General features: G+C 33.2%; 1 protein-coding gene across 1 annotated transcript in view; it reads right to left on the reverse strand.

Moving 5' to 3' along the window:
• Positions 1-19,903, reverse strand: part of PPAT (phosphoribosyl pyrophosphate amidotransferase) — a 33,698-nt gene that overhangs the window by 2,816 nt on the left and 10,979 nt on the right. Inside the window, exons 2-10 of the mRNA XM_006922517.3 lie at positions 10,514-10,580; positions 9,677-9,883; positions 7,823-7,935; positions 7,579-7,724; positions 7,013-7,085; positions 4,129-4,280; positions 3,666-3,793; positions 2,482-2,703; positions 692-812 (exon numbers count right to left, since the gene is read on the reverse strand). Of these exons, the coding sequence (XP_006922579.1) occupies positions 692-812; positions 2,482-2,703; positions 3,666-3,793; positions 4,129-4,280; positions 7,013-7,085; positions 7,579-7,724; positions 7,823-7,935; positions 9,677-9,883; positions 10,514-10,580 (1,229 nt within the window). The remainder of the gene's footprint in view (positions 1-691; positions 813-2,481; positions 2,704-3,665; positions 3,794-4,128; positions 4,281-7,012; positions 7,086-7,578; positions 7,725-7,822; positions 7,936-9,676; positions 9,884-10,513; positions 10,581-19,903) is intronic.

Consider the following 19,903-nt stretch of genomic DNA (forward strand, 5'->3'; position numbering starts at 1 on the left):
TTTCATCTCTAAGATAAGGAAAACAAACACTGCCTAATTGTAGGGTTTTTGTGATCCTATTACAATAATACAGATATATTCCTGGCAGGGTGAGTGCTCACAATATTATATCAGTTGGGCGATATTCAAAATATTTAACTGGTAAGACTCAGGCATGACCAGTCAAAAGAAACACCAGCCATAAACAGCCAGTGGGGAGGTACCAAGGCACACTGGCTGAACACTTTTGTGATATTTAAATAGTTTATACCTCACCTGAATTTCAAAGGCAAATGTCTTATCCAGGATGACCTAGATCTCCAACTCTCTTGACATCATTTTTAAAGATAAGCCTAGATACACTTTTCATTTTTTTATTTGTACCCAAATCCAAATTATTCTATTAGAATCTGTGGCAAAATTGTTTTTTTCTTGGAATCTGACCTTTGGGAGGCTTCGACTGATATGCTTGCAGTTTCCTCTCCCTGGAAAGCCTTTCCTCTTGTCCTTGACTGCACACTGACCTAGCTCTCCAACACAGAACTTACTACGGTGTCTCTACATACCAGGCGCTTTCACTATTCAGAACAGTGTTCAATATCTGCTCAATATACACAATATTGAACATTTTCTTATTAAAAGTGTAAAGACTGACAAGCTTTGGATTTTCTGTTAATAGATGAATAAAGTTTATAGGAATTTCAATACCTACCTAGATATTCTGCAAGATGCTCAAATTCTGGTTTATTGGCAATAAGCTCTTCTTTTGTTGGTATGTTTATTCCCATGAAGCATGGATATTTAATTGGTGGTGAAGCTACTCGAATGTGTACCTTGGAAAAAAATCATTTCATACATTTGTTATTTTAACATTCATTGTAAGAACGATTACGTAAAATTCTGTCACTGACAAATGCAACATAAAATTGTTTCACGGAATATTTAATAACATGGGATATAAAGCAAACCATAAAATTTCTTTCACTGAATAATAGATGGAAAGGAATCCTGGAGAATCATGTGGTATACACATAGAACTCCAATTTTCAGACAGAATTATTTTCAGAATTCATTTATCACTGAAGAATCTTACTGGAGCAGCCCTGCTCTAGACTCCAAAGTGTCCTGGACAAGAATTTCAAAATGTCAGTCACTTGTAAAGGAGGGTTCTTTTTACAGAGCTGCCCATTCTTTCTTTCTGTCACCTATTAACAAGGCCATTTCTTTATTCTGATCTACATCTCATCATTTAATGACTTTACACTCCTAGGACCACGTTCGTTTTCTCTAGTAATTCTTGGATGACACTTTTGCCTACCTCTTATTTTACCATTTTATTTTCATTTATTTTTTTATTTAATCTTTTTTAAATTAATTTTTATTATAGTTACATTGGTTAACAAAATCCAGTAAGTTTCAGATGCACAACTTAACAGTAAGACATATATATATTGCATTGTGTGTTCACTGCCTATAGTTAGATTTCTTTCTCTCACCACATATTCGACTCCTTTTACTCCATCTTCCTCCCTGCTCCTCTATTTCACCATTTAAAAAATACCAACTAACTAGGATATAACAAAAAACCTTACTACTGCAAAGAGCTATTTTTGTCTATTATTTTGTCTATTATTATTTTCTGCTTTTTGTCAAGAACATTTACAAGGCTGTAATTGGTGTCCACATTAACTTTTTGCCATTCTTATAACAGCAAAGATTTTCCTATGTTGTGCAGCCTTCATTATAATTTTTAATATCTACATCGTATTTCATCATACTGATGTATCAATTTACTAAATGATTTCCTAGTGATAGATTATATAAACCATTTCTAGTTCTTTTGTCTATTTTTTTACTATTGTAATAGATGTTGGATTTACTTTATACCTTTTTGTTTTTCTAACATGATTTTCATAAAATTCCAAAGAGATTATCATGATCATAACTGGTCATAAAAAAGAATGGAAAATCATAATTATCTTTGAAGCTTTCTAAATATGCTGTCAAACTGCTTTCCATACCACTTTCTCTTACAATAGATTTTATTTTTATATCCATTCAACTAGTAGTTGTAAATGAGATCTCACTTCTATAATTTGAATTCTGAACTATTTAGATTTAGAATAAGCTTTGAGATTTAAAAATATAACCTAGTGTGTCAAATTTATTACACCAGAATTTGTTCTACCTCTTCAAAAAGAGAGTAATACTCTACAAATTTAAAAAGTATTCTATTTTGTGTTTTGTTTTTAAATTAATATTTTAAAAAATTTTAAGCTTTCATATTGAGCTTTTTAATCTACTAAAGATTAGCATATAGTTTAAGAGTGACTATTACATGTTTTTCATGTTGTTGCAGTTATTCCTGAACCAGCTTAATTTAAGAAATGTCAATTTATTATATTGAACAATCCATTTTCATTCACTGTGATAACTGCAATTTTTATGCCAGTATCATATGTTAATTATTGGAGCTTTAGGATATGTTTTAATATTACTTACCTCTTTTGCACCAGATTCTTTGAGCAATTTGATTATGGGTGAGATGGTATTACCTCTCACAATTGAATCATCTACAAGAACAATTCTTTTGCCTTTAAAGTTGTCTGATAATACTCCAAATTTTTTTGCAACACCAAGTTGTCTTAACCTCATGTTTGGTTGAATGAAGGTTCTTCCTACATACCGGTTTTTACATAGTACCTCCACATATGGAAGCCCACACTGAGAAGAAATAAAAGGACAATGAGCAGCAATATACAAAGAACTCTAGGTTCCTATTTACTCTAGGTCATGCTTCCATTATAATACGTACGTAAAAATTTTAAATGTGGTTGTTATTCTGAACTCTCTATTATCAGATTACAATTTTCCTTCATTGTTTAAACTGTAGGGGAAAAAGGCAAAAAGAAAAATATTGAAAGTAATATACTTGGTGGAAAAACCAATTCATTTTGCTAGAATCTGTAATGCTTCTCTCTTAAATATTATTTCTTCATCTTAGAAGAGAATACTAAGCATGTCCAGATGTGAGAAAGAATAAATTACTATCAAAAAAACTCATATATTTAAAAATTAGCAGAAAGAAAGGAATTAAAACCAGTAGGCTAAGGAGATGCTTTTTGAGGGACAAGAGGTGATTTATCCATCTTTCAAGGTAATAATTCTCTAAAATGTGTGCACATTTTTTAAAAAATTAAAAAACTAAATTTTCCAACATAGTGAATGCTGGGTATTATACCCAAGGACCACTATAGTTTTATAATCTACCTAGTTATGAAAAATTAAATTAAGCATAGTACTAAGAACATTATACAAAATGAACATAAATGGCTTTATTATCACCCATGTTCAATAAGGAACAAATAATGTACCAGTGCCTTGTGAGGGTATTTCAAGGAGGTTTTAATAATAATAAATGTTACCACTAAATTCTATATATATTCATTATGTTATCTTTTTAAAATGAAGGAGATCATTCTCTTAGTCTTTAGGTGAACCTTTTTGTGGACTCCACTAACATAGTGCAGTGGAATAAAAAGGCTGGAAAATAATTAACTCTTGTAAAGGAACCAAAATTTTCTTTTTACCTACAATACACTAATGTGTTTCTCTTTATACACAAGGATTTCTAATTCCACTACTAGAAGAACAATTCACTGCCTGTTAATTAAGAGAAAATATACCTTTCCAGCGTAACCAAGAGCAGCAGGTGTAGCAGATTCTGGAACTGTGCTAACCAAATCTGCATCCACAGGGGCTTCAATTGCCAGCTGCTGACCACAACGGTATCTTACTGTGTAAACCATTTGGTCTAGAATGTTTGGAAAAACAACAGATTATTTTATAGATCGAGTACAAAAAGAAAAGCAAGACATATAAAACCACTAAAGTGTTAATACATAAACTAGAGAATTAACTATTTTTTAAAAATTGACCTTAATACAGAAAATCATAATCCTTACTCCTAAAAAAAATCCAAGAGTCAGATAAAAGGAAAAAAACAGTGAGCTTACAATTTGTAGGCTCAGTCTCACATCTATAACATATAACGCGTGTCTTCAAAGATCCAGACAAGCCTTGAGGCCAAGAACTGCCATGTTTCAATGAGATAAATAACATTTATATCAATGAACCTATTTTACTTACCTTCAAATATACTATCTGGTCTTGCAAAATAAACATATTCAAAGATACAAAAAGCCATTGGGTTTCCTTCAGACCTTGGTATAATATCAAGAGTCTGGATATTATGTCTGGATATTTCCACAATCTCTCCAGGCAAGACTTCACGGTAATACCTTGGGAAACGATATTAAAGACAGAAGACTTTAAATAAACCAGTCCTTAAGGTTGATAATAACATCTATTAAAGTAAACACAGAGTTCCTTATAAAGGAAAAATGGTTCAATTCTAGAGATGGCTTAAAAAAATAAACAAGTAATATCCCTCCAGTAGTAATTTCTATCAATCTGTTACCCTAAAATTCTAACCAGAATTAAAAAGAAAAAGAAAACAGCTCTAAGTTTTACTGATTTTTGAAAGAATAAAGGCTAAAGGGAACATTGTTATCCTGGCTTAAATTTTTTGATCATAACTATTCCTTGTTGAAGAGAATTCTTCCTTTCTAAAATAAGTCTTATGGCATTTTGAAAGATGTCAGTTTCAGATTAGATGGTATTAGTGGAACGTTAAAGTTAAAGTAAGCGTAAGTGCTGAGCACAATGTACAAAAGAGAGTGCATTTATAAATAAGTCTTCTAGTAGACACTAGAAAAAAAACTTTCATGTAATAATAAATTCTTATACCAATGTGGAAAAAGCTAACATGCTAAGTGAGATAAAACTTACCTTGCGCCAATAGATAAAAAGCTACAAGATTCTGAAGATACCACCCATCCTTCTGTTTCCAAAGATTTTTTCTCTGTAAATGGATTCAAAAAATTTTAAAACATTTCTATTTCAAGACAAAAATTAAACACCAAATAGATAAATAAAAAAAGCTCACGGAATATTCTTTTCTATGACTTTAAGAGCACATGGATCCTCATTTGATTTGAGCCAAAGATATAATTAATGATCCCTAGATTCCTCCAAACATTATGATTTCCTAGCTCAAATAAGACATCTGATAAGTCAAAAAGAACATCACTGAAATCATACTACACAAATAAAAAGCTGGGCAAAGGCTATGAATAGGCAATTCAGATAACAAAAAATAGGAATGTCCATTAAATATATTAAAAGGGGCTGATCTTCAGAAATGCTCAAGAAAATGTACTTTAAAAACTATCACTTTTTTCTTTTCTACCTAGCCCCTTTCTCACTCATAAGTTTTGTATACCTAATGCTTTCAGGCAATAGAACAATGACCTGGAAAAGCATTATGAAATTATATTCCTTTTGAAGTTCATTACCTTTATCATTTATATCAGATACAGGAATAAGACGACCAATGCATAGAGGACGATTTCCATAAGGATCTCGTACTGCATAAATAACATCTCTGTGCATTATAAGTAGGGAATATGCTGTGGGTGCTTCCTTCATTAAGTTTTTAATCCTGGAATGAATTAAATAATTGAATGAATAATTTCATTTATAAACACACGCTAGGCAAAGTTCTCATTATCAAAGCTGCAAGCTTAAACTTACAATTACCTTGCTACCCAATCTGGGGTGTCATCTTGTTCCTGAGGAGGGGTATATGCCAGTAACTGGGTAATCATTTCACTATCAGAACTTGTTGACAGACCAATACCATGACGCAGAAGCTATTTAGAAGTCAGAAAAGTGTAATCGTTAGAGACAAAGCTCCACCTCACCCCTCACCCAATAGCCCATCATAATAGGAAGAGATCAGGCATTGCGTGGATGATCAGTTATGAAAATCTTTCATCCTACTAATGGTATCTGTATATAATTTTGGAGAATGGCTGCTGAAAGCAATGGGAAGTCTCTGAAGGTTTTCAAGCAGGAAAAAAAGGGCTTTAGGAAGTGTATAGAAAAGCTTTTGAAAACTGAGTTTGAAGGAATATAGACTTGCAATGCGGGAGGTAGGGCTCAGAAGACATAAGAATTGAGATTGTGGTTCAACCCTTTTTCAACCCTTTTTCAACCCTTGACACTCCTGACAAATAGGACACATTCCCATGAGAGTGGCACACTATAGTGGGGGCTCTCAAACCAGGTTTGTTGGTTCATTGATTATCGCTGATAGAACAAAAGAAAGGAATCAATTGTATTGAATGATTAAGTGTAGATGTAATAAAAATGAGTTGAGTGCATTGTGATGACTATGAGGGTCTGAGCAAGCCTGACCAGGACAAAGGGCATCACCACTGATAGGCAGAGGCTGAGTTCAAACAGACACTGCAGAACATTTTCAGCAGGTGACTGAACGCATAGTGGTAAAGTCTAGCATCTGGGCGAGGGGTTGTATCTAGAAATAATGACCTATGTATTGTTTTAGTAGTTATCTCAAGTGTGAGTTTTATTAATTTTTATTTTGTATTTATATTTTTCTGATTCTGAATAAAAAATTTTTTATTCAGGGACAGAAAAGTATATCATTGTCATTCAGAATGACAGAGCCTAAGAAGAGGGCAGGAAGGACAAATCTCTGGAAAATAACTAAAGTTAGAATTGAAAATAAAAGGACAAATAGTATAGAAGCGTAGGTTCTAGATATTTTCCACCCACCAATTCACCATTGTTTGACTTCTGTAATTATTTATCCCATGTGAAATGCCTGGTTCTAGAATGCTAAGGAGAAAATGAGTAAGAGAGAGAGAGAGAGAGAGAGAGAGAGAGAGAATTGAAAAAAAGGACAAATAGTATAGAAGCGTAGGTTCTAGATATTTTCCACCCACCAATTCACCATTGTTTGACTTCTGTAATTATTTATCCCATGTGAAATGCCTGGTTCTAGAATGCTAAGGAGAAAATGAGTATAAGAGAGAGAGAGAGAGAGAGAGAGAGAGAGAGAGAGAGAGAGAGAGAGAGAGAGAGAATATATAATATATAAATATACCTTGCGCCAATAGATAAAAAGCTACAAGATTCTGAAGATACCACCCATCCTTCTGTTTCCAAAGATTTTTTCTCTGTAAATGGATTCAAAAAATTTTAAAACATTTCTATTTCAAGACAAAAATTAAACACCAAATAGATAAATAAAAAAAGCTCACGGAATATTCTTTTCTATGACTTTAAGAGCACATGGATCCTCATTTGATTTGAGCCAAAGATATAATTAATGATCCCTAGATTCCTCCAAACATTATGATTTCCTAGCTCAAATAAGACATCTGATAAGTCAAAAAGAACATCACTGAAATCATACTACACAAATAAAAAGCTGGGCAAAGGCTATGAATAGGCAATTCAGATAACAAAAAATAGGAATGTCCATTAAATATATTAAAAGGGGCTGATCTTCAGAAATGCTCAAGAAAATGTACTTTAAAAACTATCACTTTTTTCTTTTCTACCTAGCCCCTTTCTCACTCATAAGTTTTGTATACCTAATGCTTTCAGGCAATAGAACAATGACCTGGAAAAGCATTATGAAATTATATTCCTTTTGAAGTTCATTACCTTTATCATTTATATCAGATACAGGAATAAGACGACCAATGCATAGAGGACGATTTCCATAAGGATCTCGTACTGCATAAATAACATCTCTGTGCATTATAAGTAGGGAATATGCTGTGGGTGCTTCCTTCATTAAGTTTTTAATCCTGGAATGAATTAAATAATTGAATGAATAATTTCATTTATAAACACACGCTAGGCAAAGTTCTCATTATCAAAGCTGCAAGCTTAAACTTACAATTACCTTGCTACCCAATCTGGGGTGTCATCTTGTTCCTGAGGAGGGGTATATGCCAGTAACTGGGTAATCATTTCACTATCAGAACTTGTTGACAGACCAATACCATGACGCAGAAGCTATTTAGAAGTCAGAAAAGTGTAATCGTTAGAGACAAAGCTCCACCTCACCCCTCACCCAATAGCCCATCATAATAGGAAGAGATCAGGCATTGCGTGGATGATCAGTTATGAAAATCTTTCATCCTACTAATGGTATCTGTATATAATTTTGGAGAATGGCTGCTGAAAGCAATGGGAAGTCTCTGAAGGTTTTCAAGCAGGAAAAAAAGGGCTTTAGGAAGTGTATAGAAAAGCTTTTGAAAACTGAGTTTGAAGGAATATAGACTTGCAATGCGGGAGGTAGGGCTCAGAAGACATAAGAATTGAGATTGTGGTTCAACCCTTTTTCAACCCTTTTTCAACCCTTGACACTCCTGACAAATAGGACACATTCCCATGAGAGTGGCACACTATAGTGGGGGCTCTCAAACCAGGTTTGTTGGTTCATTGATTATCGCTGATAGAACAAAAGAAAGGAATCAATTGTATTGAATGATTAAGTGTAGATGTAATAAAAATGAGTTGAGTGCATTGTGATGACTATGAGGGTCTGAGCAAGCCTGACCAGGACAAAGGGCATCACCACTGATAGGCAGAGGCTGAGTTCAAACAGACACTGCAGAACATTTTCAGCAGGTGACTGAACGCATAGTGGTAAAGTCTAGCATCTGGGCGAGGGGTTGTATCTAGAAATAATGACCTATGTATTGTTTTAGTAGTTATCTCAAGTGTGAGTTTTATTAATTTTTATTTTGTATTTATATTTTTCTGATTCTGAATAAAAAATTTTTTATTCAGGGACAGAAAAGTATATCATTGTCATTCAGAATGACAGAGCCTAAGAAGAGGGCAGGAAGGACAAATCTCTGGAAAATAACTAAAGTTAGAATTGAAAATAAAAGGACAAATAGTATAGAAGCGTAGGTTCTAGATATTTTCCACCCACCAATTCACCATTGTTTGACTTCTGTAATTATTTATCCCATGTGAAATGCCTGGTTCTAGAATGCTAAGGAGAAAATGAGTAAGAGAGAGAGAGAGAGAGAGAGAGAGAGAGAGAGAGAGAGAGAGAGAGAGAAACTATTCTATTATTAAATACCATGTGAGGTTTTTATTTCTGAGGTTATCAAATCAAGATTACTGGAATTTAATGAACTGAAAAAACTTGGCATCAATTAATGAATGGCAAGAATAGATAATTAAGAAATATAAAGATACCAAGTAGTTTTAAAAAAAGGGAAGATGAAATGATGAATGAAGGCACAGGCACCACTGATACAGAAAGTACCAAAAAACATGCTATGAACAAAGAGAATATGACTGTCTTTGCCCTTGTCTCAGGCTGTTTCCTATAATTGTTTCCGAATACCTTTTTATTATATTTGTCATCTAAAAGTTTACATTCCATTTTCTTCTTGTTTTTAACATAAGGACAAAGTTAAAATGATACCAAGAGTCCATAAACCTTGATTACCTGCGGTTGTAACAACAGCCATAAATCAATTTTTCCAAATCTCTACTCTAAAGCAGTGCATCAGAGTCACCTCGGGAGCATAGTTAAATGAAGACTCAGCACCCCCCACACCATGGGAAAGATATTTTAGAATCTGAAATTATAACAAGTACTTCAAGTAATTCTGATTGATCTTTGCAGTTAGGTAATGGGTGGCAACAATTTGAAAATATCCTTTATCAAGATTCTCAATAATTTCTTTTCATTAATTTATCCCAAACATAAAAAGAGTTAAAAAAAACTTACCTTTTTCCTTAATCGAGTAGCATTGACCAATTCGCCATTATGTGCCACAGCTATTTTCCCATGAAGTGTTTCAACAACAAAGGGCTGACAGTTTTCTAATTCACAGTTTCCTGTAGTGGCATACCTCGTGTGTCCAATTCCAAGATTTGAAGTATATAATTTCTTCAAATTGTCTTCAGTAAAGACATGATTTATAAGACCCATTCCCTTGCAAAGTCAAAGTGAAAGCTCATCTTAGAAAAAAACAGATTACTGGGGCTACTGAGTAGAGGCTTTTATAAGCTTCTGCTCAGATAATTCTAAATTAAACAATGCAGTTCACTTAATTTCTCTGTGCTTCAGAATTCTAATTGTAAAAACAAAAAACAAAAAAACAAAACAAAAAACTAACATAACTATAAGAACTGTAAAGTATTTTAAAAATTTGAGGCAAAATTCGCATAACAATAAATTATCCATTTCAAAGAAAACAATTCAGTGGCATTGAATATATTCACAGTGTTGAAGTGCTCGTTTTATGCAATACTTTTCGTCAAAACACTGGAGAACAGATGCATTAAGCAAAAAATTTGTCAAATATAATAAACTAAATTATTTGTATATCAAAAAGTTAAAGCATGTTAAAGTATTTAAATAAATGATCTTTTTGAGTCAGTCTAGCAACCATCACTGGGAAAGAAATGCATCCTAATTTGACAAATAGAAACAGTTGATCCAAAGAGTATTACTTCTAAATGCAAATTATTTATTCAAATTTCCTTTCCCCACCCCATATACTAGTTATCATCTGGCTATCGTTATCTTTATGATCAACTCTTTTTTTATGTTCAAATATACCTTGTGTGTTCTGAATGTTGGTACTGGATTCCCATCACTGGTGACAATACCAGCACTCTCCTGACCCCTGAAAATATAAAAAGGTATTGACTTAAACTTACCCTATTGATAAAGTTAATGAAAATTTAATGAAACATACTTTCTCAAAAGAATCCATTAATTCAGTCTGACTACACATCAAATGCTACTAGTACCAGTACCATTCCCACTCATGACAAGACAATAATAACAGCAGCGGATGAAATTGTCTGAGTTCTAGCTAATATGCCAGGCACCGTCCTAAGCATTTACACGAATGATCTAATTTATTAGGCTTCCACAACAATCCTGTGAAGTAGGTACTATGATTACCATTCCCATTTTACAGATGAGAATACTAAAGCAACAGAAATTAAACAACTTGCCCAATGTCACACAGTGGCACAGCAAATATTAGAACACAGATAGATAATCTGACTCCAGAATTTGTGCTTCTAGCCTCTGTACTATGTGACCTCTAAATAAGGTCGAGTATGTAGATGAGTATGTAGATAAAAACAAAAATCTCCAAATAAAATAGGTAAAATGCTTAGCCATGGGTAGAATTATGAACAAAATTTATTAATTTTTATTTTATTGTTTTGTTTTTCTGAAGTTTCCAAGTTTTCTCCAACCATTATGACTTTTGTCATCAGGGGGAAAAAAATGCTGCTTCTAAAAACCCTAAGTTGATCAGGGATTCTGTATCTCATATCCTAGGCTAGAGGTAGTATAACACATGGTAAGATTTAAAGGATCTGTACCACTGTGGAGTACATACTTGAATGATATAATAAAGGTTCTAATTGCTTAGCAATTTTTAATGGTTCTGAACAAGTACAACAAATACTGGAGGTTTAACAAAACTGTGTTCCAGAGACTATACATCAGGATAGAAATAAAAAGAAAATCTCTACCATATACGTATGCATACATGAACAATACATTGATTTATTTGGTTAAAGGGATCTTTTTCAAAATTACATATTGTAATTGTTTAGGGATTTTAATAACTAACAAGAAAAAAAGACAACATTAAATGAACTTGCACAGTAAAAAAAATCTAAAAAATTCAAATTTAAATTATTTTATTAAATTATCAGTGTGTTAAATACTATGCTGAAAATAGATATGCATAATATTATATACCCTATGAGACTGAATAATTTGTGACTTAGGATTTCTTTAGTGAAATGATACGGTATAGTCTTTAAGTTAATGATGCTAAAAGACTAAGAGTCATAGAGAGGAAAAAAATTAATGCTAGCCTAAAATTTAGGGCAGAAAGAACCTCTGCCAACCATTTCCAAAACAATTTTTAAAATAAACAATCATTAATAAACCAGAGTAAATTACATAATAAATTTTTTAAAAATAGTTTTCTTTCCCTTTTGTCTCAAGGGTAATTTTTCCTTAAAGCTGAAATGAATAATGTTAGAAATTATTCAGGACCAGGCTTCTTTAATCACAAAGCCTGCTTATTTGGCAGTTTCTCAAGTTACTCCCCTCAGGAAGCTTGAACCAGTTAAACTAGATCCTTTCAGCTCTTTAGAGCTTACTGACAAGCCATCTGGTTTCCTAGGAAACAAAACCTTGGCTAGAAATAGTGAATCATTTCCAGGTCACTTTCAACATGGAGAGTGGAGCAGGAAAGCACTGGACTGAGGAAGAGGTTAAAGCTTTGCTAAGTGTCTGGGCAGAAAAAAATATACGAAAACAACTTTATGGAACACTAAGAAATAAAGGAATATTTATTTACATTGCTAAAAGGCTGCAAGCACTAGGAGTATACAGAGATTGGAAACAGTGCCGGGCAAAGTACAAAAATCTCAAATATGAATACAGAACAGTTAAATATGCTCACAACTCTGGAGACAGCTCTAAAACTATGAAGTTCTTCCATGATTTGGATTCGATCCTGCAGTATGAACCTGCCACACAATTAACAGAGGAAGATGCAAATGGCAGGTGCCTGGCAACGCTGAGCCAAAGTACAGCCCCAGAGACCTCAGAAGGTAAAAAAGAAAAAGTACCATTCTTTTGTTTTTACCTAACCAACTGTAAAAGTATAGGACTTCTGAGTCCATGTGACAAATATAGCCTGCAATATCAAAGCTGATTAAAACAAGTGACCTGTTAGGCTATTTTGCACAAGGTGAAAATTAATTTAAAAAAGAGGTTTAATACCATCACTTTTTAAATCTGTAAAATACAGGGGAAAAAACCATTAAAATGACACTGCTAGTGCCAACTGCTCCTTACATATGTCTGATATGTTTTTGGAAAATGGATTGGGATCTGAAAATATTTTAGGTTTTAATTTGTTAAGAGTAACAACAAAAAAATCAAATAATTGCTCAACTGTTGTTTTCCCACATCTCCAATAAGACAGAACTTTCTGCTTTATATTAACATTTCCATTTTCCTAAATTTATAAATAAAAGCATTAACATACTAAGAACTGATAAACAACTTCATTGTTTGCAAAAACAGTTCCATTTTAAGTAATGCAAAAATCAATTTGATTGATTAAATGATTTGATTACATGATTTAGATATTAAAACAAAGTTCTTGACCTGCTGTGTTAAGTCCAACATTATTAACATAGAAGTTGTTGCTCACTGTCTGCAGAAGCCGAATGCGTCACTAGGCAATGTGAGGAAATCAAAAGCAATAATGAGATTTCTCCCATAGCTGAAGCCTTACAGATGCTATTTTAAACAGCAGAGCTGTTCAATTAAATTAAAAAACTGTTAATACCCATGGTCTGTGCCAACACCATGTACAAAGCACTGAGCTACACGCACTCAGTGATATGTAACCACAGAAAAGGAACCATGAATAAATATAACACCCAAGAGAAAATGGTAAGTGGTATAATGATGCACCAAATCAGAAGGGAGTTAAGATGATAGAGATTATAGTTGGGGTAATCTTGGTTATCTGAACATCCTGTTTAAAGCCTAATAATAAATCATTTGGTTAAAAAAAAAACCACACCACTTACACACTTTTATATTTTTGGTACTACAAGCAAATTCTGAGAGAGCTTTGCAGGCATTGCCATGTTAAACAGCAATTACATTATTTTATTCAGTTAATCACCTTGCACTCTTCATCATTTAAATGCTTTCAACATTGACTAACGATAAGTTAATCACTCAGCTTCTAGAAGGCTTTGATTTCAACCAGAGGTTGGTCTAATGAAGATGTGGGTGCTAAGATCTCCCCTTCTTAATGGGATCTTCTTCCAGCTCTTTCAGCTACCCTCAGGGCTCCAAACTCCCCAATTTCACACATAAGCAGAGGGCCCATCAAAACTGACCCTACTACAAATTGCTTCCACCTTAGTATTGCTGTATTTCCATCACTTAAATATAAACATTTGCGATATCTTTAACCATTAGTCAGTCACTAAGTCTTTAAAAAATATATTGACATGTCTCATAAATTTTTCTCTCTGCTTCATTGTCATTACCACCATCCAGAACTTCATCATCTATCATGTGGAATATTAAGATAACCTTTTAACTGGTCTTCCTAGTTTTCAGTTCCTTCCCATACATCTTTCACAATGCTACTGGTTGTTGTTCTTTAAATTTTTTTAATTATAAAATTATAAGCACATTAGCATTTTGTTTACATTAAAAATAATCTTTAAGTTATACCCAGAATTAATGATAATTTACGATTAAATGTTACTTAATGATACAATAATATTTGAGTTCATATACTAGAGTTTAGGTCTTTCCTCCCTTATACAAATGATGCTACAATCAATACCTTTTGTCCATATTTAACATTATTACGTTAGGATACTCTCAGCAGTTCAATTACTGGACAGGAGGGTATGATTATTTTGAAACATATTTCTAAAATAATTGCTTTTCAAAAGAATTGTACTTCACTAAGATTGAGAGTATCCTTTTTATAGAACCTTGTCATGCAAGACTGGGGTGGGTTTGGGAGAGAAGACTGCAAATTTAATAAATAATGAAGCATGTTAATTTAATAAATAACACTATAATGGTATATGGAATCAATGACTTTTTACTTTGCATTTATTTAACTACTAGTGATGTGGAACATTTTTATATTTATTCACTTTTCCAAACTGACTGTTTTATGTCAATTGGGGCCTAAGATATTTGCATGACCTCTTTTGCCTTACAATCTTGGCTGACTTTTATGTGATGACCTACAGAACTCAAAAAAGTTTTTAATGTGCTCAGTTTATTTTCTAAGGGTAGGAAAGCCTTCCTTTCTCCAGGTCTGATTCATTTGTAATGTCTTCTGGTTTTTTTTTTTTATTGGTGTATAGTAATAAGCTGAAGAAGTGGAATGCACCCTTTCCACTGTTGAGATCAACCTCATGCAAGTGGTAAGGACAGAGGATCTGGTCCACTCAGCTAGGCAGCATGTAGCCTGGCGGAGCCTTGGCAAAGGACCCAAACACAAACTCTAAGAGGCATCATGCTCTGAAAATTGTAATCATCTTCAACCTCAGAATACTTCTGGTCTATTGCTGTGGAATCATATTCCTTCAGGGACCAAGTTTCCATTCTATCTCCCTCCTCTTACCTTATACAAATGCATCATGAGTAATGAATTAAGAGTTTCCGTTTAACATCTCCAAGGCATGAGGCCCCTGCACACCGTTTTGGGATTCATGCTAGAAATTATCAACTTAAAAAAGAAAAAGTTTCCCTTAAGAAGCTGGGGAGAGAGCTTTTCTTCTTCACCCCTACAGGTATGTTCAGCTCCAGGCCTTTTTCTACTGACAAAACTAGGCCCTAAATGAGATAATATAATAGCAAACCCTACCTTTCCTTATTGCTCTCATCCTCAAGCTCAGATGTTATCTGTATCTTCCACAATTCTAAAGAAAATTCTTCTGTCATTTCAGATTTTTATTTTCCATGTTCCCAACTAAATCCAAAATATTACCTGTGATTTGGCCTCAAATAATTATGAAACCTGATTGTAAGCTTTTGATTTTTACTGAGAGTTTTATGTATAATTATGCAACTTGAAAACAGTGGTACTTCCTTAATTTTTCATTTGTTTTTATTTTAATATAGAAATCTCTAATATAATCTTTAAGCTGATAAACAGCATTCCTCTTTTTATTCTTTAGTGGAATGCCTCTAAATATAATGGTGAATCATGATTTTAAATGAATGTTTATGCCATTAAAATCACACCTAACATTTGCTCTAATGTAAAATATAATGCAATTTCTGTCACACAGTTAAACAAAATTAGAAAAAATATGAGAGTAATATGAACTAAGATGAAAAGATCTTTAATTCAGAAATTACAAAGAGCAATCAAAATGTACTTAATAACCTCCTGATCGGTATGCAACCTCATTCTAATTATGATTCATCTTCAACTTCCTGTGCCAATTGAATTCCAAATTCTATTTGCTGGATTCCTTTGAAGTATGTTTACTTTTTCCTCAATATTACCCTCCTCATTTAATTATTTAAAAAAGTACCCAATCTCTCATTTTATGAAAACCTACATAAAGACACCCAAACCATAAAACAAGAGAATCAAGAAGAGAGTTCTTCATTTTTCAAGGTTGGCATGGATCTTTTAAATGACATATTCCTTGGTCCATTTAAGCACAACTTAGACTAATTTCTGGAAAGTTTAGTGCGTGTGTGTGTGTGTGTGTGTGTGTATGTGTATATACGTATGTATGTGTGTGTATATATATATGCATATACATATATGTATATACATATACATGTATATACACGTATATACACATACATGTATATACATATATGTATACACGTATACACACATATATATATCAGCCAATTAATTATATTATAAACTCTTAGCTATTTGACCATTTATGCCAATAAAGCAAGATTTTCTGATTATCTTATTGTAAAACCTCTCTTTTATACTGTATCATTTATAAAGCACTCCATTTAAAGATGTCTCTTTTATTTTGAAAACAACCATCTCTAGAAACTTACAAAGTTAGCAAACAGTTCTCATAGAAATTCAAAATAAACCATGCCAATGGGATGGATTTCTCTTTACATACATAAGTATTTAAACCATATTATACCACTTTGTTACAAAAATGTGTCTATCACAAACCTATGAATATGATCTTTCATGAATATGATAAAAAATTTAGCTCAAGCTATTAGCACTGTCAGTTATGTTAAAGCAATTTTTATTTTCCTTAGTATTTATTCCTAAAAGGAATTCTGTTCTCTTTCCAGGAAAAATGTCAGGTACATTAGAAGATAAGGAAGACATCTCAGGAAATCCTTTACTTTTGGTTTCTAAGGTCAGACCAATGGAACTAGGTATAGTATAATGGCCAAAAAAAAAAAAAAATAATGAAACTGATCCAATTTCAAATTGGAAAGAGAGATTGGCTTCTAATCTGGGAAAATGGATGATTTTTCCTGGTAGAAACGCTTAAAATTTATGTTTTCCTCTTTTTCACCAATCTATACTAAAAAAATAAATCATTTTTAAAACAAATGATTATGAAAATGTAAATTGCCTAGAAATATTAGCCTTCAAATTTCCAACCTTTATTCTTTAAATATAGTAAGAAATCTGATGGCCAAAATTACACATAGTAGTTGCTTAATATATAATGAGCATATCACTTAGCATTCTGGGGAGTCTAAGACCCAAACAGAATTTTACAGTTGGAAGTAATTAACATAAAATCCACAATGAGGTCAAGGATGATTTTATTCATCCAATTAAAGTCAACATAAAATCTCTTTTTTGCTTCTAAATCTACCGGTTTAACTCAAATAAGAAAAAATACTGAAACGCATTTCAAAACAAAGACATTAAATAAACCACAAATGAGAACAATACCCTACTTCAGGAAAATGCTATGAAGTGTTTTTTAATGGTTTACATTATATATGCTGGGATCCAAATTACCTTTTTATTAAACATGAAGATGAAACCTAAGACAAACTCAAGATAACATAGTTACTAAAATAACCAATAATGTAATGTCATTACCATAAAATGAGGTGCAAAACTGTGCTAGAAATCTAACATGAAGGCACCATGCTATAGAAAAGGATTTGTAACTAAGTGGAGATATTCTGCACAGGAATAAGGCAATATAAAATTTCTGTCACATTTCTTCATATTAAAAGAACATAATGCTTCACTTAAAATGGCATTTGGTCTTTGACCACTGGGACATCTTTTATTTTCACAAGGAATAAAATGTACCGATTGTTATAATGGGACTCATCCAAACCCTTCATTTATGAATAGTGTTGGTTCTCAACCCTAACTGCACACTGGAATCACAATCTGAGGATAAGGGGTGAGAACACCCGAGTAGTGGTTTTTAAAAACTCCCCAGAAGATTTTGATAATTAGGCAATGGAAATCATTAGATAAAGAAAAAAAGAGAATGAACTGCTCCCACCTATCCTATCGCAAAACAAAAATTGTCTTCGATGAGCCATTTTCTTAATTATATTGCTTTATACAAGTAAATATTATAAACTTACATAAACTTTCACTATATACTAATATACACTCCATATACTAAAGGAGTAGGATAGCCAGTGCCCAGGTGATGGAGGATGGAAAGTTTCCACGGTGACACATCCAATAGAAAAAACGCGCGAGGAGCCAATGTGAGAACGAGACCGCAAACCAAGCCTTTATTGCAGGGACCGCATGGGCTTATATATGCTAGAGAATAGTGGCATTCCTACAGCAAACTGAGTCATTCTTACATAAGCTAGGCGCAGGCGCATTACTGCATCTAATACAGCATGCAGATCTTAGGTCATATCCTTAGCTGCAAGCCTAGATTGCAGCCAGGCCTGGGGCCCACAGGGACAGAAGAGAAATGATAGAGAAGGAAGATGTTCAAAATGTAACTAATGAAAAATAACTTTATTAATGCCGGTCACTGTCATGGTAAGGAACCGACGGAAGTTCTGCACTTCGTTTCCCCATTGGTTTAAGAGAAAAGCTAAGCTATGATTTGTTATTCCATCTCCTATAAAAAACATTACTTTCTTTACTAATGTTGCAAACATTTATTTTATCTTATGTCAGCAACCCACATATATCTCTTTCTCTCCCCACCTGATACAGGTAACTCTACATCAATAACGGAATCCCCTAATAATATAACTTTTATTCCAACTGTAGCAAATGAAGGAGGAAAACACTGGACTGTACCAGAAGTTAGGGCTCTAATAGGCATCTGGTCTGATAAAAGCATACAACGACAGCTAGAGGGAACAGTGAGAAATAAAAGAATATTTGAAGAAATTGCTGCCAAGCTTCAGAAACTTGGAATAGAGAGAGACTGGAAGCAATGCAGAACAAAGTACAAAAACTTAAAACATGAATACAAGATTGTAAGAATGGCTCAAGACCTAGGCATGACTAAGAGTATGAGATTTTTTACTGAGTTGGATGCTATTCTCGGACATAATAAAAGAGAAAAATCGCAAGAACAGGAATCCCAAGATGGAGAACAAGCCACAGTATGTGACAATGAAAAAATGGAAGAAGACCAGACAGGTAGGAAGGTGAAAAAAAGTAATCTCAATATGCTACACCATGTAAAAATGTCCCCGAGCACAATAACATAAATATAGTCTAAGTTAAAGAAGTTTCATTAAATGCTATTGAACAGACTAATCGCTGAATTTATCATTTAACAAATTTAATGTATATTTGATCTCCTCCAGAACATAGAGAATAACACAAAGTTACACAAAAAGAGAAAATAAATTTGGATTTCCAAAGTAAAGTTTAAAAATAGACCAATTTTAATAAAGCAAAATGCAACTCTACATGGCAGAAATTAAAACAAGTTTTCATACCAATTACAGTAAAACTGAGTAAAGAGGAAAAGGCACTGACAAACTTAGAAAAATATAAAACTCATAAGAATGTCTTTGAAGTGTAAGTTCTTCTGTGACACATCATAAAGTTCTTTAAAGTGAGTTTAACCAAAAGGATTGCGATACAATGCACATAAAGACATGACAGCATGAAATAAACTGGATGACTTCTAGATGATGAATCTACAAAAAAATTCTAACTCAGTTTTTCTGGAACCTTGGACCAACCAAGTGTCTTCTCTAGACCTGACTGTAAACTGGAGGACTGGACAAGGTGGTCTTAGAGATCTCTAGTATCATAATGTTTCTAGATCTCTGCATCTGCCTTAAATGATACAATCCCAATTCTCAGAATATGAGTGTGTATCTAGTGGAAAGAGAGGGGAGTGACAGAGAATTAGGACTGGGAAATGGTGGTGGGAAGTCCTAAAATGTTTCATTAGTGGACAAGAAAGATACTGGTCTGCTAGAGAATTAGCCAAC

Source organism: Pteropus alecto, unplaced genomic scaffold (genome assembly GCF_000325575.1).
Source record: "Pteropus alecto unplaced genomic scaffold, ASM32557v1 scaffold57, whole genome shotgun sequence".
Lineage (NCBI taxonomy): Eukaryota > Metazoa > Chordata > Mammalia > Chiroptera > Pteropodidae > Pteropus > Pteropus alecto.